The sequence below is a fragment of the Plutella xylostella genome, chromosome 21 (assembly GCF_932276165.1).
Source record: "Plutella xylostella chromosome 21, ilPluXylo3.1, whole genome shotgun sequence".
In the NCBI taxonomy this organism is placed as follows: Eukaryota; Metazoa; Arthropoda; class Insecta; order Lepidoptera; family Plutellidae; genus Plutella; species Plutella xylostella.
Window position 1 is genome coordinate 1,221,252 of NC_064001.1, and position 24,694 is coordinate 1,245,945.

Consider the following 24,694-nt stretch of genomic DNA (forward strand, 5'->3'; position numbering starts at 1 on the left):
ATCGACTTTTTCAGATGGAACTATGCCGGGTGTCTTGTCTTTATCTGACAGAGCTGGACTGGATTCCTTCTCTGATGTAACTGGGCTGGATGTTTTTTCAGAGGCTCCAGGGCTTGGTGTTCCGTCTTTCTCAGATGGAACCATGCTGGCAGCTGTATCTATACTCGGTGACATTTCTTTCTCAGATGCAGCTTCGCTAGGAACCTTATCCTTCTCTGATGGAGCTGGGCTGGGTTCTTTTTCTGATGGTACTGGGCTGGATTCTTTTTCAAAGATTACTGGGCTCGGTGTTCCGTCTTTCTCAGATGGTACCATGCAGGCAGCTGTATCTATACTCGGTGACATTTCTTTCTCAGATGCAGCTTCGCTAGGAACCTTATCCTTCTCTGACGGAGCTGGGCTGGGTTCTTTTTCTGATGGTACTGGGCTGGATTCTTTTTCAAAGATTACTGGGCTTGGTGTTCTGTCTTTCTCAGATGGTACCATGCTGGCAGCTGTATCTTTACTCGGCGACATTTCTTTCTCAGATGCAGCTTCACTAGGAACCGTATCCGTCTCTGACGGAGCTGGGCTGGGTTCTTTTTCTGATGGTACTGGGCTGGATTGTTTTTCAAAGATTACTGGGCTTGGTGTTCCGTCTTTCTCAGATGGTACCATGCTGGCAGCTGTATCTTTACTCGGCGACATTTCTTTCTCAGATGCAGCTTCGCTAGGAACCTTATCCTTCTCTGACGGAGCTGGGCTGGGTTCTTTTTCTGATGGTACTGGGCTGGATTCTTTTTCAAAGATTACTGGGCTGGGTGTTCCCTCTTTCTCAGATGGAACTATGCCGGGTGTTTTGTCTTTATCTGGCAGAGCTGGACTGGATACTTTCTCTGTCGGAACTGGGCTGGCTGTTTTTTCAGAGAGTCCAGGGCTTGGTGTTCCGTCTTTCTCAGATGGTACCATGCTGGCAGCTGTTTCTATACTCGGTGACATTTCTTTCTCAGATGCAGCTTCGCTAGGAACCTTATCCTTCTCTGACGGAGCTGGGCTGGGTTCTTTTTCTGATGGTAATGGGCTGGATCCTTTTTCAAAGATTACTGGGCTGGGTGTTCCCTCTTTCTCAGATGGAACTATGCCGGGTGTTTTGTCTTTATCTGACAGAGCTGGACTGGATTCTTTCTCTGACGCAACTGGGCTGGCTGTTTTTTCAGAGGCTCCTGGGCTTGGTGATCCGTCTTTCCCAGATGGAACCACGCTAGCTGCAGTATCTTTACTCGGTGATATTTCTTTTTCGGAAATTACTGGGCTGGGTGTTTCAACTTTTTCAGATGGAACTATGTCGGGTGTCTTGTCTTTGTCTGACAGAGCTGGACTGGATTCCTTCTCTGACGTAACTGGGCTGGATTCTTTTTCAGATATTACTGGGCTGGGTGTTCCCTCTTTCTCAGATGTAACGACACTGACGGCTGTATCTTTACTAGGTGACATTTGTTTCTCAGAAACCACCGGACTGGGTGTTCCGTCTTTCTCAGATGGAACCACGCTAGCTGCAGTATCTTTACTCGGTGATATTTCTTTTTCAGAAATTACTGGGCTGGGTTTTTCATCTTTTTCAGATGGAAGTATGCCGGATGTCTTGTCTTTATCTGAATGAGCTGGACTGGATTCCTTCTCTGATGGAACTGGGCTGGCTGTTTTTTCACAGGCTTCTGGGCTTGGTGTTCCGTCTTTCCCAGATGCAGCTTCGGTAGGAATATTATCCATCTCTGACGGAGCTGGGCTGGGTTCTCTATCTGATGGTACTGGGCTGGATTCTTTTTCAAAGATTACTGAGCTGGCTGTTTTTTCACAGGTTCCTGGGCTTGGTGTTCCGTCTTTCTCAGATGGTACCATGCTGGCAGCTGTATCTATACTCGGAGGCATTTCATTCTCAGATGCAGCTTCGCTAGGTACCTTATCCTTCTCTGACTCAGCTGGGCTGGGTTCTTTATCTGATGGTGGGCTGGATTCTTTTTCAAAGATTACTGGGCTAGGTGTTACATCTTTATTAGGTGGAAGTAAGCTTGGTGCCTTGTCATTATTTGATGGGATTGGACTTGGTACCGTCGGAATTGGGCTAGGTAGTTTTTCAGAAGCCTCTGAGCTGGGTGTTCCAACTTTGTCTGAAGATATAACAAGCTGAGCGCTTGCATCTTCTTGCCCTTCCTCAAATGATACATCGCTTAGTTTTGTAACTTTTAGAGTTTTTGTTGGGCTCAAAGATTTTTCAGACAGCGCTGGACTCAAAATTATTTCTTTATGGTGTTCAATAGGACTAGGTTGTTTAATAGATGGTGCCGAAATTGGCACAACGTCATCATTTGCGCTCAATTCCATTTCGGTGGATGCAGAACTTAACTTTCTATTTTCTAAACTGTCAATGGGACTTGGATGTCTTTCAGATATAACAGGACTTGAAACAGTTTCTTTAACAGAACTAGATTCTTTTTCGGAAACTGCTAAGCTGGATCTTTTTTCTATTGTATGGAAAACTGGGCTTAGGTCTTTTCCTGCTGTCATGGAGCTTGGTAAAACTTCATCGCTAAGTCTTAGTTCTTTTTCTGTTGGTATATCATCCTGAGCACTTGCAACAGATTTTGCTGCCACGGGTGATACTTCACTTGGTTTTGTAATTTTTTGAGTTTCAGTTGGACTTAGAGATATTTCAGACTGCGACGGACTTAAAGTTATTTCCTTAACGTGTTCAACAGGACTATCGTCTTTTATAGATGGCGTAGAAATTGGCACAATTTCGTCAGTTGCGCTCAACTCCTTTTCAGTGGATACAGAACTTAACTTTCTATTTTCTAAGTTGCTAATGGGACTTGGATGTTTTTCAGATATAACAGGACTTGAAACTATTTGTTTAACCGGACTAGATTCAACTGGACTCCTCGCTTTTTCAGATGATGTTAATTCTATAATTTTTTGCTTGACTATTATTTCTTCTGACTGTGCGGCAGGACTTACATCTTTTATCGTTGGTATAGATTTTAGCACAGTTTCTTTTACTGGCGTAGAGTCTTTTTCAGATGGTACTAAGCTCGGTCTGTGATCATCTCTTTCAGCCGTGTTGTCAATGGGGCTTAAGACTTTTTCAGATGTCATAGAGCTGAGTAAAACTTCATCGATAGGGCTAAGTTCCTTTTCTGTTGGTTTATCATCCTCAGCGCTTGCATCTGGTTTATCTGCCTCTGGCAATACTTTGCTTAGTTTTGTAACTTCTAGAATTTCAATTGGGCTTGAAGATTTTTCAGACACCACTGGACTTGAAGTTTTTTCTTTGACATATTCAATAGGACTTATTTGTTTTATAGAAGATTTGGAACATGGCATAACTTCTTCAGTTGGGCTTAACTCAATTTCAATGGATTTAGTACTTAACTTTCTAGTTTCTAAATTATCAGTGGGACTTGTATGTTTTTCTGATATAACAGGACTTATATCAAGTCCTTTGTCTCCTACTGAAACTGTCGGATCTATACTTATTGCAGCTTCTAAGCTATCACTGAGACTTGTTCCTTTTTCAGATAAGACTGGACTAAGCCCTATTTCCTCTGCTAGGCCTAAATCTTTTTCAGAGGACACTAAGCTTGTTTTTCTAGCGTCAAAAGCATCTGGATCTTTGAAATGTGTTTCAGTTTCCACGGATAAACTAGCGTCCAACGTGCTTTGTTTTCTAATTTCTGACGATTCCATTGGACTTGGTGTCATTTTTGTAACATCTTTAGCAGTAATTTTCCTTTCTATTATAGGACTGGATTCTTTATCCTGAGTAGAAATGTATTTTTCTAATAAGTTTTCTGTAGTAATACTATCATTGGTGTCTTTTTTTGAATATACAGCGCTAGTTTCTGCATCTTTAAGAGATAAAATAACCGAATCTTCTTTTGAAATAGGCTGAAACACCTTGATTGCTTCATCTGGTACCACTAACTCGGATACATCATCAGTTTCTTGAATATCAGGTATCTCCAACAGTTCATCTTTTTTCTGATTTAATTTTATATCCAATTCTTTGGCCATTTCAGGGCTTGGCATCACCTCCTCCTTAGGAATTATAACTATTTTAGCAACATCTATAGATTTATCTTCTTTAGAGGTATTAGAAACTTGAGCGGGCCTAGCTTCAGTATGTGAAATAGTAGCGGTTTTTATTATGTCACCGTAGGAATTTAAAATAACGTCAGTCTTTTCATCAGGTGTGAAAGATTCCTCCTGTATTTTTTGTATAGCCGGACTTAATACTTTATCACTTACTTCTAATAATTTACATTCTAATTTATGACTAAGAATATTATCTAAAGAAATATGTCTTGGTTCAACGTAATCAGAACTAGTCTTTTGTATATAGCTTTGTGTCATAGGATCATGTTTATATGCTAAAAACTTATCGGTAATACTTACCACATTTTCAGGGCGAGATGCGCTTTCTTTTTTCATGTCAACAAATGTTGATGTGGCTTCTTCGGTAGTAACAGTATCAAATGAAATTTCTATCTTTGTATCCTCAGTGTCAAGGGCGTCAGCTTCGACTGTATCTTCTAGCGTCGAAATAGCTTTTTGATGCATGATTTCATCTTTTTTCTTTAAATCAGCTAGTTTTTCATCTAACCTTTCAAGCGTTTTTGCTGAATCATGAGTTAAACTTACTCTTTTTTCAGGTATCGATTCCTCCACACCGAATGCAAGAGTTGATGACGTCATGATATCAGAAACTTGTATATCTTTTTGTTGCTGATCTTTGTCTTTGTCAAGGATTTCTTTTTCTTCTGAATCTGCGATAACTTTCTCTTTAGATAGTACTTTTGATTCGTCTAAGTGTAATAATTTTTCATCTTTGACTTCCCGCTTGCTTCTTTTTCCTTCACTTAAAACAGTCTTATCTGAAACATCACTGATGTCTTCTGATGTTACTGATCTCACGGGAGAAATTTCTTTCCGTGTACTATCTTCATTTGTTGCATCTACAGTTAATTGAGAAGAAGTTTTGTCTGCTGCATCTTTCTGGATTTGTTCATCTTTAGTTTCTGATTCACTAGTTAAAAATGAAATAGTTGACTCAATAGTCGAAGTTGTCAGCATATCTGATTTAAAGAAATGTTCTGGTGATTTGAGGCGTATTGGTGTTTTGCCAGCAATTATTTCTTCTAGACTCTTATCTGATTTTAATACTTCTGCAACATCAGCAACTATTCTCAAAACCTCTTTAGGACTCTTGATAGGTGACTTTTCTCCTTCTAGTGTTCTAGCTTCTTCAATTTCTTTTTCTACGTCTTCTGGAATAGAAGGAATCTTTTCGGGCATAGATGCCGTTTCCTCAACAATAATTATGTCATCCTTTATAGGAGAGTCCAGTGTAGTGATATGAGTTTCTCTTAATTTTTCTGTGTACTCCCCGTAGTTATATTCACTTTCATACTCTTTAACAGGTTCTAACTCTCTTCTAAGATCAATCATTTGTTCTCCATCTTTAGTAGGTTGTGGGTACATTGGTGATTCTGGAGCCGACCCGGGAGTAACGGTGACAAGTTCTGCGTGTGAAGGACGTTCAACCATCGTATGTACTATATCGCCCTGAATAGTTTTAATTCCAGAATAAGACACAGCGGCTTCCTTGTCTGGAAGGGGCAGGTCTTTAGGAACTCTAATTTCATGGACAAAACCTACATCAGGTTTACGTTTGAAAACATCTTCTTCACCTGGTGTTTTCTTTTCTTCATATGTTCGGTAATCGACTTCCTCGTGAAGAGGAAGATCGGCGACTTCATCCGGAGTTTTCACAATCTCTCTAATGGGAGCTGGCAGAGGTTCTAATTTTAAACTCTTCTCTGATGGAGGTGGTTGAACGTCAACTTGTGTGTGAGGTGGGACTTGCTCCTTTGTATCCTCTTTCACGTGTTTTTCTTCAACTAGCTGGTCTTCTTTGATTTCATCAAGAGTTATTCGCTCGTCTTCGGGTAGAGTTGGAGCGGTAGTGGTGGCTCCAGATTCAATGGTCGTTGAAACTTTCTCATCAGGCTGTGATTCTTGTATTATATTTTCTAGTGAATCTTTGGGCTTAGCAATGCCACTCTTACTATCTGAAGTCTTTTTCTCACTGCTGAGGTCTTGTTTTTCTTCCACACTTACTGAGTGTTCTTTGGATTCTGGTTGCTTTGATTCCCCATTGGTAATAGTCTCGGATTTAACTTTGACTTCAAAAGGTATTTCAGACTCCTTCACAGTTCTGATAGTTATTTCTTCCTTTCGTTTTTCAGATTCTTCTTTGTCTTTTGTATGTTTTTTGAGTTCATCTTCTTTTTCATTACTACTTCGGTCGGCAATAGAATCTTCTGTGAATTGATCAATTTCTTCTTTCTCAATAATTAAATATTCTTCCTCAAATTCACTGTCACCAGTTACTTCTGTTTTTGTATTATCCAAAAGACAAGTTATCTTTTCAATATCAGAACGTCCAATGTATTCAATTTTTTCTTCAGCCTCACTATCTCTGTTAAATACAGCTTCAATTTCTCTTACGATTTCTTGTTCTTCCTTGTCGTCGATATCTTGCTTAAAATCGTCAAGAGACTTGGATGTTTCCTCATCTGATTTTTTAGCATCTCTTAGTATGTCTTCATAATTTACTCTTTGTAAGCCTTTAAGCTTAGGATCAACTTTTACAGATTTAACTGATTTTATCGGACTCTTCATTGCTTTGATTCCTTTAACGGGGGAAGCTAATGGCCGTGGCCTGCGAGATATCGGCTCCCGTTTTTTAACTTCTTTCTTTTCAGTTGGCTTGCTTGTAACGTCTCGTTTTGGTGAAGCTTGTTTATACTTAGATTCAACCACACGTCTATTATTAGCTTCTTTTGTACTCTTAGCTGGGGTGCTACCAGGGCTTAACTTGCGCGCTTTTGTTTTCACTCGAACAGTGGCTGAAGCAGTAGATTCCTTTGCTGTGGTCTTGGACTCTACTGACTTCTTAGGAGTAGCTGGGGGTGATTTTTTATCTTCTGATCCTTTTTTGTCTGTTACGGTCGAACTCACTTTCTTTTCGATAGATTTTTGCATTGATGCCCGATGACTTACTTTACTACGACTTATCGATGTAACCGTTTCAGATTTTGCTCGAGTTTCCGTCCTTTTCCTCGAGTCTACTTTGCTTTCAGTCTTCTTAACTTCAATTTTGCCAACAGAGTCTTTTGTCTCATCAGTCTTTTCGATTCGTTTCGTTTTCTTTTCGGTTACATTTTCTTTCTTCTTTCGTATGTCTTTTTTCTTCGGTACACTGTCTATGACAGCATTTTCATATTGAGCGATTTTATCGTCTAACTTCGTTTCAGCCCTTGCTATAATAGCTTCTTGAAGAACTGATTCAATTTTTTTGTCATCGCCATCAACGAGTTCGTTGAGTAATTTGTTATCTATAACGTTTTTGGAGTCTGTCTCGTCCTTGAAAGTGCTTATTTTTGTTGATATTGGTTCCGTGTCGATGGTTTTGTCTTCTTTCTTTTCGGTAGTGATGGTTCTTTCCTTGCTTGTCTTGGATACTGCGTGTTTCGTGGTTCTAGTGGTGGTGGTGGTGGCGGCGCTAGTGGTCGGGGGAGGGGACGCCTTCACCTGTCGGCCGGTGCATGTCGGGTGTTGTAGGAACTCTAGATGTTTGAGTTTCTCTAGTCCTTCGAATATCTTATGTTGTGGAGTGGAGCCAGGGAACATGATCCTGGTGATGGTGTCGTCGGGGTTGGCTGGTCTCCACACGAGCAGAGCGCAGATCGATACCAAGTTCGGGATCGGGAAGTTGAATTGTCCGGATGCGCTCGCACCTTCGAATAGTTTTTGTTCACTGTTGTGCCATTTTTTGAGGAAGTCACGAACGTATTTGGAGTCCTTGGACGGATTCAGTACGTACATGTCGAGGGTTCCTGGAACATGAATGAATTTTGGTTTTAGTTACTGACGAAAAAACCATTGTCGACCAAAAGATTCTATAGAGACCAAAATTTCTTTCACGAAATTACGAAAGTCTTAGAACAAAATTTGTTTCAAAATGAACTTCTTAAATACACACCTGCCGGCTTACTAGAGGTGTAAACTTAGTAAAACTTAACCTTTTTTTTAGTACACTGTATAAAAAAATATTACTATAGTCAGTTTTTTAATCTCCATAAACAGTCGATTGTCCCGCGATTAAGTGACGTATCGTTCTATTTGCGGGACAATCAACGGTTGATGAACCGCTCAGTATCACTCAATTTAGTATCTGAAATAAAAAAAACAGACTATAGTTTCCACCGCAACCTATATATTAATTATAAACCAACAATCGAACTCACCATGTCCAACTTTGTGGTAAAGGTTGATAGGTTCGGGGCCGCGGTAGCAGTACTGTGGCTTCAGGTTGAGGTGTCTCAGATCCGCCATCATGTCTGATCCCTCCTGATGCAGCGACACCAGCAGGGGGTCCGCGTCCTTGTCGCCGTCCGGGCTGGCTAGTACGCGCCGCTCCTGGAGGGTTGTGGGAAGACGGTGTTAGAATTGGGTGCTCTTGAGTTTTTGTTAGAATTGGGTTAAGGGGAGCTGATGATACAAATTGAAGGCTTCTGAAGGGTTAACGGAAGATGATTATATAATTGGGCGCGCGAGTAGGTAGTTTTACAGTTGGGCGCTATTGATGGGTCAAAGGAAGATAATGTTACAATTAAACGCTCTTTATTGGTTAAGCGAAAAGGAGCTATGATTAGGCGCTCTTGAAAGATGGTGTAACACTGCAAGTGGGATTAATGTGTTTTTGCAGCACTGTTTATGGATAAAAAACAAAAACCCTTTATTACATACAAAGTTACTTCCGATATGTGTTAGTACCAGCGCCTATCAACTGATCATCCTGTACTGTACCTACTTAGAGTTAGTAGACACTTCAAATATAAATATAAGTATTTTAAAGGAAACATAACGGAAAATTTAACATAATACTGCTTATAATAATAATAATAAACTGTTTATTTGGGAAATCATCCAATGTGTTAGTATACAATTTACCTTATTTCTAATGTTAGTCCTTATCTAAAGAGATTTTTTGAAAAATATTAGCTTATAAAGGGCTTACAGCCCATCGCATGGGTAAGAAATGTGCAGCGAGCAATCATATTTTCGAAACTGTAAGGCCCGGTTTCGCGATACTTAGTTAGATCATAACCAGTTAGTTGTTGCCTTTTGACAAATCTTTCAAGAATTATAATGAAGATGACGTATAATTGATGAACTAATCCCTTGTTATGATCTAACCGAGTATCGCAAAACCGGGCCTAAGTGTCAAAAGATTACGCACTACCTGAAAAACCGCGCTACCTACTTCGTACCTCAAAAACCTCGCACTGCACATATCACATAATTACACAACACATAAAACTCGCACACAGAACAAAACAGTTATTAAAAGTAATTATAATATTGTTCACTTAATTACACAGGACACTGGTGTGTATCGAAGCAATGTAGGTGAACTACTGGAAGGTGATAGGCGCCTATAATCTATAGCGATGTATCGAGTACGGTCCAATGAACAACCTAGAACTCATTAGATATACCTAATGAAGTAACTTTGTAATTAATATTAAGTTTATAGTGTTTCCATCGAGATCACGGGCGATAGTTGTGTCTTGAAGGTCATTGGGAAAATGGGTAAGAGCTTTACTAGCTTTTCACTTGAAAAACAACGCGTATTCAAATCCAGTGAAATAGTAACTTTTTTTTATGTATTGAAACTATTGCTTTTGCCATCTATTATTTAATTTTTAACTGACACAAATAAGTTTTAGGGCTGATTTTTCAATACTCAGATAAAAGTTATGTGAGGAATTATTCTGATGCTGTCACATCTGAATGTTAGTAGCAGACAGTGACAGCAACAATTTTACTCCTCAGATAACTTTTATCTGACCATTGAAAAATCTGCCGTTAAACGTAAAATTTTACCTCTAAACTAGGTAAATAAACCAGATCACTCACTATCCTATGTTAGCATGTAATCCAAGTAGCGACTGCGATCGGTAGGCAGTGCTTGATGAACTGTGTCCTGAAGGGATCCGGTGTCAGACCTTCGACTTAGCCGTCTGTGCGGCGCCTGCGCTGGATCTAGGTTCTAGGTTGTATAGGTACACAGAATACCTATCTTACGTATCTATTTGTAACACTGGTAAGTGTGTGAAATTTGTTATTTGTACGTTATTGAAACATACAATAGGTAGATACTGAGGTTAGAGCTTAATGATGAACTATTGGCCAGTCAATCGGTATAAGGCGCTCAGATAAATAAATATGAAATAATGCGGATAGAACACGCAATCTTGACTTATTCGTAGATATGACTTCTAATGTGCCGGTGGTGGCTCCCGCACACGTAGGTACAAGCCACCTCTAAGTGTCCTTCCTATCCCCTACATAGAGAGTAGTCCTGGTTTCCACACAAGCAAAATTCCTTCCAATACCACAAAAGTGACATAATTATTGTAAAACTGACCTCCAAATTGCAGAAGAAATGCCCAATCTGCGGGTACACATTCGCGGCGGCCTTCCGCCTCAGCACGGCGGCCATGCCGGCCACGGAGCAGTTGTTGAGCCGCGTCAGCAGCACCGCGTCCAGGCGGTCCAGGTGCCGCGCCAGTCAAGTAAAGCAGAATATTCCGGCAAAGCCTACCTCTAAATTACAGAAGAAACTGTCCTATCTGTTTACATACGTTGGTCAACCTGGAATTCCCCAAAGCCTGACCTTATCGACATTTTCTTAACCCTAAACCCAAAACTGACCTCCAAATTGCAGAAGAAATGCCCGATCTGCGGGTACACATTCGCGGCGGCCTTCCTTCTCAGCACGGCGGCCATGCCGGCCACGGAGCAGTTGTTGAGCCGCGTCAGCAGCACCGCGTCCAGGCGGTCCAGGTGCCGCGCGAAGTCCCACCAGCACGCCTTGCGAGAGAACCCGCCGTCCACTGGAATGGGAGAAGGGGGGGTTAGTGTAGGGCACGTGCTGAGTCAGAGCAATTTTGATGGTGCAATTAAAAAGTTACACTTGTGAAATATCGATAACGAAGGACCCCAATTTTTTGAACGTTTTGTTTAGAATTCGATCAAAGTTTTTGTTTTTAGTTGGTAATATTTTGATGCGCTGTTAAATGCAATAATTATGAGACAGTTGAAACTTTTGCAACCGGCTGGGTCACCCTCTGAGTCACTCTATTACGGATTACTATTTCACTTTTGCAACATCGTGTATATAAAATATTCGTGTATTTAAATAAAGTTATAACTATAAGCTCTAAAACTTACCTACTATGCATATAAAACTAACACTCATACATTAAATTTATAAACTATGAAACAGAATTTTACCTAATACTTCATACAGCGAATTTCACTCTTGACCCTCATCAAAAATCATCCGACAGATTTGGATATTACCGCCAAGTAAAATAAATCATCTAAGTATAAATAAGAGAAGTAATACATAAATATAGCTCAGAAGCCAACTATAGATACGCTTTTCGCCAACAATTTTCCCTGAACAACTTTTTTGTAGTATGTTCTAGATATCAATCGCTTAGCTATTTCAAAGGAATTCTCAAAACATGAAAGGAAAATATGGTACCAACTCCAACTTCGCGAATATTTCAAGGCCTGTATACATATTTGAACAGCCTAGGTATATTTTTCAGCTGAATAAAAAACCCTCGTCATGCAGAGTATGAAAGGAATGAAGTGTCATACAATATGATGGAAGACCAGCGGAGTGGAATTGAAAAGGTTACGTAGGTAGCATACTGAGGCTCTATCATCGCTATACATACCTATTAAAAAAAGGTAAAATTTTATTCACTGACGGGCAAAGAAACAGTTCCACTTAAAAAATACTGACACCAAATAACTCATTTTTTTTAAACATTTAACAGGAAACTTGACTAAAGTCTTTACGTTTTATTAGTTGGTTATATTCTGATGCGCCGTTAAATGTACTCAAATATTCCAGACGGCGCTATTAAATTAGTATTTTTTCCGTTTAGGAGTAATTTGTTGCTTTTCTCACTGGAACTGTTTCATTCATCTAACAGAAAGTAAATGCCCATGAAGATTATGATAAATAAAAACAAAAAGGTAACTTGAGAATGGCTTAACATGTTTTTAACAAAACCTGGATAATAATAATAATATATAATATTTTGTTCTTATTTCAGACCTTTTCTAGTTATAATAATAAACAATTTGATAATGCTCAAATACACTCGCAAAAGCCTAACAAGCCTGTAAAGCTAGCTAGACCGTATAATTCAATAATAAATTGCTGAAGCAAACAACTATAATTTCAATTTACGAAGGGACTGTTTCAACTTCAGCTAATGAAATGTACAGTCTACCGCGCAGATATCTGACCCCCACGTCATTCATATAAGCAACCTCACTCTAACATGATTGTTTTCTTTTGGCAAGCAGACACATAAATGCTACCTAGGTAACTATAATCTTGTTTCTGATAACTGCTCAGCCTTAAATCTGGAGGTCGAATATCTGCTTGACTATAATAATTATATAAGCCAGTCCAGTTATAGTGCTAGCAAAATCCTGAATATAATTTAGACTAGTTTGGCTATAAATGTAAAGGTCAAAGGGTGGCGTATTGCGTAAGTTATTATTTATTTACTATTTTATTTACTATTTTATGAGTTAGCTGTACCGACGGGATTACGACCTCTAATTGGAATTGCTTAATCTGACCCATTACAATATTGTTTGTAGTTTTACCAACTACCTAAGTAACTAAGTATCTACCTATATACAAATTAATAACATAAAATAAAACTGAAAATAGTAGTGGCACAAAACAATTTTTGTTGAATCGACTCGAAAATGCCCAATGATTTGAAGATAAATCACCTATGATTCTTCATTTCAGAGTTTATCTCCGTTGTGAAATGATAGGCCAGCCAGCTACCTAATTACCTATTATTATAAAGTAGTACCTAAAATTCAGAGGTAATGCAACAATTTTTTTAAATATTTTTTTTTTAAATAAAAAAAAACATGATAAATAAAGCTTTAACTCTTACATAAATTGATACATTTCTTCTTCAATTAAGAAGATAGTTTATGTAGAGTTCTAGTCAACAGAGCTGAGTCTCCAATGCGGGTGGTAAACAATAATTTGGAATGAAGCCAAAGAATAACGAGATTTTGTTAATCAAAGTTTTTTTTAAAGTAGCCATGTTTGTGTCTTACTGCTGGGCAAAGGCCTCCCCATGTTTACTCCACACGTCTCTATTGTCGACCACCTGACGCCAATTATTATTTTGTAATAATTAAAAAGTTACGTAATTAAATCACGTAGACCCAGTATACATATTCAGATAATAAAATCATTATTTAGCATTCGATTTTCATAAAATTTCCAGGTTTCACATAGAAATAAGTAAATTATACCGTATTACGGCTGACTGACAAATATATGGGTCATCATAAAGCAACTATCATCATTATCACAACCCATAACGCAAGGGTCTCCTTCAGATGAAGGAAGGGTTTTAGGCCTATTCCACCACGCGGGCCTAGTGCGGGTTGGTGGACCCCAACACAAGCAAGCTTGTGCTGATAGAGTTTTCGGCTAAGTGACCCGACTGTCTGATGTTTTCAAGCTGCACGAACTAACATAATGAAGCTGACTAGGTTATATAGCTATAGCTAAGCAAATACATTTAAGGCTTGCATGAACAGTGGCAATCGAAATGCAATTTAACTTCGACAGTCGCTTATTGAGACCGAGCTGAGCACTTGTATTGAATTTCGGGACTTTGTCGCCTTTTGAATACGTCGATAATTATATCCGAAGCTTCTACAATTGCCAAGGGTGCATTCTAGACTCTATTTCTAAAGGCATTAAGTGCAATCTAGCACGAAATGGCATCTGCACTGGCTTGGGGGAATGAGTATGTATGAAGGTAATATATTTGGATTGCTTCAATTTACTTCAGTTTACTATACTGCAGAAGAAACTATTCATATACGACCGAATGGCGTAGTGGTTAGTGACCTGACTACTGAGCCGATGGTCCCGGGTTCGATTCCCGGCTGGGGCAGATATTTGTTTAAAGACAGATATTTGTACTCGGGTCTTGGGTGTTGATATTTATATTTAGTATCTATCTATGTATTTGTGTAGATATATCAGCTGTCCGACACCCATAACACAGGTTCTGCCTAGCTTGGGGTCGGATGGCCGTGTGTGAGATGTCCCCACATATTTATTATTATTTATTATTATTATATTGGCGTGTCTTTGACAAACACTACAGAGCTTCAAAGTCGGGTTTATTGTCGCTGTGGTGGTGTGAGGGTTGGCCTGTCAGAGAGAGAGTCAGTCGCTGACTGGCCAGGTTCGCTAGATTATTACAGTACCTACCTAATTCTAAGTTTATCTGTTCCTGCGACATAATCTTAACCTAAAACACAGACTATGATCTAAACTGATTATTCAGGATCACGTTCCTAATTAGGTTTTCGGCCTAAACTGATCTATTCATGCAGGTTCCTAGAACGGCTAAATCAATTTACCCACCTAGGCTCCATTTAGGCTTAGGGCATTTGCACAACGCTGTCCACCACAGGAGGGTTACTCTACACTGACGAAAAACAAACGAACGAGAGCTGTCGTGCAATCGGCTCTTTTAATACAACGAGATAGAGTCGTGGCTCGCGCAGCAGCGCTCGGAGACTTGGTTTTTCGTCATAATAGAGTGACCCCCAGCTCTTCAATGTTAGAAACGTGGCAACTGCGACATAGCTAATCCATTACCCATATTTGTATTTACTCGTAATCTATTCTATTCCCGTGAGTGCCCCGGATTACTCTTGTAAATGGACTGAAATTTTACAGGTCCAATAGCATTTTCAATAAAATTGAAATGGTATGATATCGATAGTGAAAATCCGGTTGAAAGCTATTAGTTTTGCGTCCACGAAAGGGTAATAAAATATGACGGCCATTTGGGGATCGTGATTGAATTAGCAGAGAGATGTAGAAGCTTTGTCATGCCATCGTGCCTGTAAATGCAATGCCATAGAGTCGTTGAAAGCCCTATTTAAACACTAAAGCCTCCATAATATATTTTGATGGTAACATCTGTGTAAACGCCGTTTAATTTTGTAAATACTCTTACAAAACAGTGTAACGTCAATTATAACAAACGAGAACCTTATGCAACAAAATGTAAAACTCCCAACTACCCCGAGAAAACTACTTTTCAATCACTGCATCAACTGTAAACACTGCAAATATTTAGTTCCCGTTTTACAGAGTTGTTCAAGGTACATAATAATAAAGTTATAAAATGAAAGTGCAAACACGGCAGTCTTCCTGAAACAGTCTGGGTGGATCGTGATGGAAAAATAAATTGATACTGGATTGAAATTTTGTTTGCCTATCTCTGCTAGCCGGCTCGGGGGCGTCCCACTCTACATGATCGCTCTATCGCATCGAGATTCACGTGGTTTGTTTTTGAGTTTGGGAAAGTTTTGTAACCTATTTTACGTTAGAAAAACGGTGGTAAACTTAAACACGTAAAAGTAAAACAATGAATGTATTTATTATACTCACTTTATGCCTATCTTTAGTTAACGCGAACGAGACTAGCTATCTATATACTTAAGACTTATTTCTACTCAGAACAATAGTTAATATACGTAATTATGTCAGGGTATTGCAAAAGTGGCATACTAAGCCAAAAAGGGTGGTGAATTTCCAAAAGTTGTAGAACATTTTTTTTTCAGAATAATCTCGTGAGTGACTTTCTTCCTTTTCGCTTACCTCTTTTACAACACCCTGTATAGATCTAGTAAAGTAAGTACTCAATATTCATAATATGATCTAGCTCCGTTGACTCTAGCTCGTTGTTTGTTGAAACCAGACCCGACAAGCACTCACTCTGACGTCACTGTGTTGGCTTAATAATATCCATTTCTCGCAAGATTTGTTTTCCTACTTCCTCTACTTAACATTATTATGTAACTGCCTTATTTAATATGGACAAGAAAATTACGAATTGTTTTGTAAGTACCTATAATTATGGTGTCTCAGATGTCATTAACATAATTATTGCATTAATTGTCTTACAGTATTTAAAAGCGTATGTAAGTAGGTACTGCCTTTTATAGGTTTATAGGTAGAGTTCTCTTCACTAATATTATTAAAATTTTATCATTAAACTGATGTGCACTTAAGTCGGTTATAGGAAAGAAATGTAACTTCATACTGTATTATGTTTGGAACTCTGTATTCTTATAACTGTTTGTGTACCAATATAATAAAATATAATAAATAAAAATCAAGTTCACTTTTACCCAATAGCGTTATGTCAATCTCAACCATAGAACCAATATAGATGATGTTACCCCGATAGTTTTAAGACATAATTTATCATATCAAATCGCCTTAACCGGTTAGGTTAGGTTGGGTTATGTTTTAGAGATCTCCCATTGCCGCTCCAATCAGCCAATCTCAGCCTCTACAACTGTTGTGTGAAAAGATTTACAGTTTCAATCTCAAGAGGGGGTGTCGGCTGGACGCGCGCCAGCAGTGAGGGCTCGTCGATCAAGGCTGCAGCACTTGATGACTGAGGGTCGAGGAGGGGCCTGGAGGGGTGTGGAGGGGTAAGACCCCTAGAAGTACGGCAGTTAGAAGCTAAATTTCCACAAAATTCTGGTCAATATTCTTTACACGATATATCTTGCCTTAAGACAGCACCTACACTGAAGAAATCCTACTCTGTATTAGCCTAAGCCTCCGAAGCAAGCCTTGAAGGCTATTGAGGGTATAAATCTTGTATTGTACTTGGGAGGAATTGTAGCTCTAACACATTTCCCGTGTCTTGCCCTCAATTCCTGAGAGCCCATTAGGTTTGTGTTCTATAGGTAAAACAATTTCAGCGCTGAGTATTGAGTCCTAAAGGTAAGCGTCCACTTATCGGGTTTTCATAAATGTATGGAGAAACGGCGTCGGCAATACCGATGAAGTGGACGCACTTGTGTGAATTTCTATACAAAGAAAACTGAATGCGATGCGTCCGTTGCGTACGATGCCGAAAGATGGAAGCTACCCTTAAATGGACTATTTGTTTCCCGTAACATCTATCCATACCGAAAACACAAGTTCCCAAAATATAAGTTTCTTTATATTCCACCCTGTTAAAAACGGTTTCTCATATGAAATACTGTAAAATAACTGAGCCAATAGAAGCACGAGGTAGACAAATCTAATCCTTCAAAATTCAAAAACAAAAGCTCCAGTAGAATGTTCCAGAATATTTCCAACGGGCACATTTGGCCTGTGGCACGATGCTGCTAAACAATGGGCGACCAGTATGGCTTTATTCTGCTTTTTCATTTTCAAAAGGAAGATATTTTTCATTTTTATTCTCGGTGTGCCTGAAAAATGCCTTAACGCTCTCCCCGCTAACATTATTAGCGCTAACATACCACTATCATCTATTTACGTAACATAAAATTGCAGCAATGCACCTCTTTCTTCCCAGTAACAGTTTAAAAATCAGTACACTCCCGTGTTTATGTTCTGTTCCTACTAGAATCTAGAATGTACCTACTGCAATGTGGCTATTCCATTCTTCTGCAGTAATTTAGTCCTCGCCGCGGGCGCGGGGGGGTGCGGAAAGGGGCGGGGGCGGGTATTTCAGGCAATTTTTCCAGCTACTTCTAGCTCACGCCTCTGGCAGCAATCCAGCGCTTTACGGTTAGAGTAATACAGCTAAACGCTTTATGGTCTAGCGCTAGCGGGGATGGATTGGCTGACTTGACTTGAGTTATGACTAAAACTGTATAGCCTGTAGGGAATTTTAAGTTGCTATAATATTGACTTCTAATATAACTGTAATATTTCTATTACAGTTATATTAATACATAAATAAGGTAGTTATATTTATTAGTCTATGAATACGATATAAATATAATTTCGTCCCGACAGACCTACTGTGGTTCCGACCTTATTTTATTTACTTTACTGAAACACCTAAATAAGCGAATAAACCTAAATCCACGTATCAACAATATCAAATCCGCTGATCCCAAAAAAGGTGGCATTCACCTTTTATGATCTCAGTAATTTAACCCAATAATGGAAGAGCGGAACCTAAAATAATAATCTTTCATTTCATTTCACTTCTTGGGAACAAATCAAATTTTCTTTCTTATTGCCTTCTAAACACAATGAAAAAGGTGAAAGTGGAACCAGAAAAACTGTTTTTTTTTTATCATTTTCATTTCATTTATTTATTAATTTATTTATTTATTTATTTATTAACAAACACATATTGGTACATATAATTAACAGTATACAACACCACATAAGCCTTCAAAGGTTTGTGTGTGATGCGATTTTAATCTACCATACAAGTTATTTTTAAGTAATGATTAACGTAGTCATACAATATAAGTAGGTATAAGCCATATAAGCAAAAATATTCTAGCACATTAACATACGATCACAAAAAAATACAGCGAGCGAGACCGTGCCGGCCGGCAGATAACACTATTCATTTCTTCATAGCTCTTGATAGAATAGTAATAAGGGTGGTTTTTAATTACACTTGCAGGACGGGCGATCACACTAAAGAAACTACCGACATTGTAAAATTTATCACATTGACGACATATACAGGGTGCTAATTATTTTCTAATGATTGTAGGAAAAACTCTTTTAACTTTATTTTTATATTTAAGGGAGTAATTTTTTTCCGGATTTCGTTTGGAATACTATTTATTATGATAGGTACTTGCTGCGCAGTTATGCGTTTTCCATAGTAATTGTTGTGTTTGGGTATTTTGAGAAAGTTATTGGCAATTTTTCGAGTAAAGATTTTGTGGGATATGGGCTTTTGGATTTCCTGGTTAAAAAATTGTTCTTTGAGAAGCACGTATTTAAATTTTAAGTCCACGGGCAGAACACCACAGTGCTTGAATAGGCCGTTGCAGTTTTCTCTGAACTTATTTTTAATTTTAGGGCCAACTATGTTTTTGATGATTCTAGTCTGCAGGTTTAATAGGGGCTCGAGGTATGACTTGAACGTGCGTCCGTAGCTACTAAGTCCATAATCTACCACTGGTTCAACTAATGCCTTGTACAATGTCATCAATGTGTGGAAGGTTAACCTATTGCGGATGATGTATATTTTGGCTAGTATTGCCCGTAGTCTGTTATTGACTTCATCAATGTGGGGACCCCAGCTGAAGTGCTCATCAATCACGAGGCCGAGGTATCTCTGGCTCTTGACTAGCTCTATTGACTCACACTTGCAGCTTTGAGTCCTCAAATGTAGGCAGCTGTGACTATGTGCTTTCAGTTCGATGAGTTGGTCGTTTTTAATTTGAGGTGAGTGTATGTGAACCATTTTAGTCTTTTGTGCGTTGAGGACAAGTCCAGAATCGTGAGACCACATACACAGCCTGTCAAAGTCTTTTTGTAATTTTGATATTGCATCCTTGACATTACGATCAGCTGATATGATGCATGTGTCATCGGCAAATTGATATACCTGGCAGTGCTTCAGGACATTAACTAGGTCGTTGACATACACGAGGAAGTGAAGGGGTCCGATTACCGAACCCTGTGCTGTACCATGGGTCGCCACGCTTCGTTTACTTAGTGAGTTGCAAATTTTTACATAGCTACACCTATTCGCGACATAACTATCGCACCACTTAAGCAGTGGGCCCCTGATGCCACTAGCGTGGAGCTTTTGTGATAGTTTTTTATGATCCAGGACATCAAACGCCTTTGAATAATCTATGAACAGCGCAAAAACGTGTTTTTTATCGTTAAGGTGGGCATTTACGCTATCTGTGAAGTCCGACAGTAGCTGGGTGCAACTTTTGTTAGGTTGGAAGCCGTATTGTAGTTTAGTCAGTACGTCATGCTTACCATAAAACTCTTGCATTTGTTTACAGACTGCCTTTTCCACAATTTTATCTATGCAGGATAATATGGTAATGGGCCTGTATTTACCTACATCGTCTCGTTTACCTCCTTTATGGATAGGTCGTACGCAACCCTCTTTTAGTTCATCAGGATTATGTCCCTGTCGTATGCTTGTGTTTATTAGTTTGGCTATGGCGATAGATATATTTTGTGCTAAATTTATTACGTCAATGGTTTTAATACCATCGATGCCTGCTGCCTTCTTAGGTTTTAGTGTTTTTATTATTTTTTAATTGACTGGTAGAGATCGTTATAAGCAATAAGGCTTTACTTTAAGTAGGTATCACTCTTGTACTTATTTGGTGCAAATAAAGATTATTGTAATTATACTTTCTGCTGAATCTAGCGACGTTTATCCACGTCGATAACGAACATTAGAAACCACAGAAGCATGAGCTTTAGGTTTCGATACTATTTTCGAATCTTCGCAAAACATATGGAAAAATAACATTATCGTCAACTGTCACTGTCAAAAATTTAATGTAAGGAAAATTTGTCAGTTCCAAAAGTGTCATTTGTTTTTTCCATATGTTTGTGTAGATTCGAAAATAGTATCGAATCCTGTGATCGCTGCACAGCTTGAAGACAATCTGACAAAAACAAAAAAAAACAACTCACCAAGCATATTAAACCCGTTGATGCCGAACAAGGCGGCGTCGCCCTGCCCGCCGGGGAACACATACAGCGTGGGGTGGCTGAACCGGATGTTGCCCACCACGTCGCTGGCCACTAGTAGTTGCTCCAGGGAAGCTGGGGTGATGTAGGGGTCCCGGTTGCTGCTTCGGTCGTTAAGCCTAGTCAGACATCTGACAGTCGGGTTGCCCACTTACCCGACAACCTCAGTGCATTGTACTCAAAATACTCAATTGAGGCATTCAAAATACGGCTATACGGCTCGCGACCTATCACGTGAGCACGAATGTACAGCGAAAAGCGGGTGACTCGCTTGCGAGTCACCTCTGACTACCCCTTCGGGGATTACAGTCGTTAGCATATGTACGTATGTATGTAATTATACTTTCTGCTGTATCTAGCGACGTTTATCCATGACCAACCTTAGCAGCCGCAGCTTAAACAAAATCTGTCAAAAACATAAAAAACCACTCACCAAGCATATTAAACCCGTTGATCCCGAACAAGGCGGCGTCGCCCTGCCCGCCGGGGAACACGTACAGCGTGGGGTGGCTGAACCGGATGTTGCCCACCACGTCGCTGGCCACCAGCAGCTGCTCCAGGGACGCTGGGATGATGTAGGGGTCCAGGTACCCTGTGGGGGGAAGACAGGTTAGTATGGAATAGAATACTCAATAATCAATGATTTATTGCATCCATAAGTTTTACAGGATACGGCCCGGTATCGCGATACTCGGTTACATCATAACAAGGGATTCATTTACCAATTATGTCATCTTCATATTATTAAATTCTTGACAGATGTGTCAAAAGTCAACCACTAATCCCTCGGTATTATCTAACCGAGTATCGCGAAACCGGGCCTAAGACTTTATTGGTCGCGAAATAGCAAAACTTAGAAAAAAATCACTTCGTAGAGCAGAGAGCGTAGTAGTAGAGCAATTTTCTTTCCAGCATGTCAGTGACTAACACTAGAACAGCAGTTGCCGTACCACCACCGACACATTAGCATTTGTTAAATGCTATAAGCAGCGTAGGATGCTGACTGCCCGCCTCAAAGGTATTTTTAAAATTAGCTTTTGTACAAATGCATTTGTTTTAGCGTACAGTTATTGCTATTATGTAGTAGTGGCAAAATATGGCCACATTAATTATTTTGAATTCAGTGGTATACGTTGTTACTTGTGCCATAACCAATAGTGTGTGGATAGCCTTAAATTAACGTTTCATCTCTATTTTAAAATATTAAAAAGCTCCGTTGGATAACTTTTTGAATAATTGTAGAAGCTATCTTTTAATATCCTTATGAATAAACATTGATTAAGCTAATGCAAATGTATTCGGAGTCAGCGACATTATTCAGAAGTTAATGTAAGTATAATTATCATCTATGTATTTTATGCAACTCGTATTCACAGGGTCGCTTTGAGAAGAACTTCTGATGAAATATTAACCTGTAACCTGAAATATTAAATTGCTAATGTGTCGGTGGTGGTAACTCCACAGGTCTGTGTATGTTGGTCACTCACTAATAACTGCTCGAGACTACCCTAAATTGAAACATCGCAAACAAACATCACTCACAGGGCCTCTAGTGGGTATCTTTTACAATAATATAGGACCTTCCATACCTATGTCAATGTCAAGACGCTGCCAAGAAGCTTTGCAAACTCAAACACACAGTCTTTCTCCTTTTATATCCTTGGCCGAGTATATTGTAGAGGTATATCCTAATCCTAATCCTAACTAATATTATAAATGCGAAAGTAACTGTGTCTGTCTGTCTGTCTGTCTGTCTGTCTGTCTGTCTGTTACTCTTTCACGCAAAAACTACTGAACGGATTTGAATGAAATTTGGTATACATACGGTCTAGACCCTGGGAAAGAACATAGGCTACTTTTTATCCCGGAATTCCCACGGGAAAACTTTTTAAGGCGCGCGGGGACAGCTAGTATGTTATAAATACACTGACGTGCAAAGAAACAGTTCCACTTACAAAATTCCTACATTAAACTGCCTCAATTTTTTAATACAAATAATAGACAATTTTAATAAAATGTTTACGTTTTTAGTTCGTAACGCGGTGCGGTGGTAGCTCAGTCGGGTAAGCGCCCGCTTCTCACGCAAGAGATGCTGGTTCGAATCTCGGCGCTGACATGTACCAATGAGTTCTTTTAACTTAAGTACAATGTATACCATCGCTCTTACGGTGAAGGAAAACATCGTGAGGAAACCTGCATATCTAGATTTAGCACATCTAGATATGTGAACCCACCAACCCGCAGTGGACCAGCGTGGTGGGAAATGGTCCAAGCTTAGGAACGAAGTTTAGACCTTGGGGATATGCACAAAGGTTCCACTCGAAAGAGCCAGGTGCAGGTACTTACACCCCCACAGAGAATAGAATAGAATAGAATTAGTTCGTAATATTCTGATGAGCTTTTAAATGTACTTCAATATTGCAGACGGCGTCATTAAGCTAGTGTTTTCCGCCTAAGAATAACTTAGTGATTTTCTAACTGGAACTTTTACATTGCCCGTGAGTATAAATACAGTAGGTATAATGTAACATTAGCAAATAAATCTCAACCAAAATGTCAATTCCAAAAATGATTACTTTCCACCCGCTCGCGCGATTATTCACCCGTAAAATTCAAATTGAAACCGCTCCAGACCGTTTTCAACCTAAACACACATAATTTTACGGTTCAGTTTACCTCATGCGGGAGATGTGCCGACGAACTAGGGCAGAAAATATTGCTAGCAGCTAGGCATTGATTAGGTCACCTTAGGTCTGAGAGGATATTAGACTTCCTCCATGGATCTAGGTCGGGTGACTTAGATTTCCGTCGGAAACCTATTAAAATCTAAGTTGGTTCGCTTTAGAGCTGTTACGTGCAGTTATTGAATTTTGGCTTGATGAAGTTAATTTGAATGAGACACATTCATAACGCTTCCATGAGCGATTTCCGATATCTATAATTCGATTAATAACGCGAGAAGTGTTTAAATAAACCTAATACGATTACCTATACTTGCATCCAATACTTACTACCTTGTCACGGGAACTCCATTTTCAGATTCTCACTTCTACAGATTGATATAGGTATGTAGTATCGTCAGGAAATTAAAAGCTAATGTATTCGATGAGAAATTGAAATAACTGGTAGGTACGCAGCGGTTATAATTCAGTGAACTTTTGAATACCAGACTTACTTCTACATAAAGAGCCTTCTGCTACGGTCTCAGATTAACATTATACGAACGTTCGTAAAATATCGCTGGCTACGGTAAAAACAATTCTATCCAAGCTTAGACCTAAATCTTAAAGACTACGCTCTCGAGGGTAGGTACTAGGTACCCATAAACCACAATAATATCTGCAAATAATGGGCTTCTACCTGAAAAGGCCTAAGTGCCGGCATTAGCCACAGAAGCACTTCAGGGGAAGTAAATATAGCGAGCCGAGAGGCATTGCGGAAAAGGACAGATAAATATTTCTTACTTGGGACTTCTTTGTCATTTTTGTTTTTACAGATATTTTATTCAACGGTGATAAATATGAAAGGTATATTTTTCAGAAATGAAGACAGAAAGGTAAGAATCCGTTTTTTACGTGAAATTGAAAAATCAATAATAAAATTTTAATCAGTATAAAGAGATCTGTAAAAATTCGCTTACCCGCTCAAAAAAGGTAAAGTTATAAAACGTATTAGTTAACTCTCTTCCAAGTTTATACATGAGAAACAAAACTATTAAGACTTTAACAATCTAACGAGCACTAAACCATTATACTGAATCTAATGTCACAATACTGTTAGGTACGTAACAAAGTATAAACGCGACATAATTATTAAAAGCTTCATCGTAGTTTTGTTAAACGACATTCTGTGGGTAGTTCACAATTTGGTTTCAAGTTTAATGTGAACTACCAACGAGTTACAGTTTAAATTAGTTTATAACTGCCGGCGATCGCGCCAACATACCTAGATACTGCGGACAACTTATGTGACATAATG

At 39.1% G+C, this 24,694-nt stretch overlaps 1 protein-coding gene across 4 annotated transcripts in view; it reads right to left on the bottom strand.

The window, feature by feature from the left end:
- LOC105385391 (microtubule-associated protein futsch) overlaps positions 1 to 24,694 on the bottom strand; it is a 127,299-nt gene that overhangs the window by 25,528 nt on the left and 77,077 nt on the right. For 2 of the 4 annotated variants that reach the window (XM_048628477.1, XM_048628476.1), the window contains exons 5-8: positions 21,150 to 21,308; positions 10,822 to 11,003; positions 8,349 to 8,520; positions 4,432 to 7,937 (exon numbers count right to left, since the gene is read on the bottom strand). In XM_048628477.1, the coding sequence (XP_048484434.1) occupies positions 4,432 to 7,937; positions 8,349 to 8,520; positions 10,822 to 11,003; positions 21,150 to 21,308 (4,019 nt within the window). Of the gene's footprint in view, positions 1 to 4,431; positions 7,938 to 8,348; positions 8,521 to 10,534; positions 10,670 to 10,821; positions 11,004 to 20,659; positions 20,803 to 21,149; positions 21,309 to 24,694 lie in introns of those variants that run through there. The other 2 variants (XM_048628478.1, XM_048628479.1) reach the window with 2 other exon arrangements.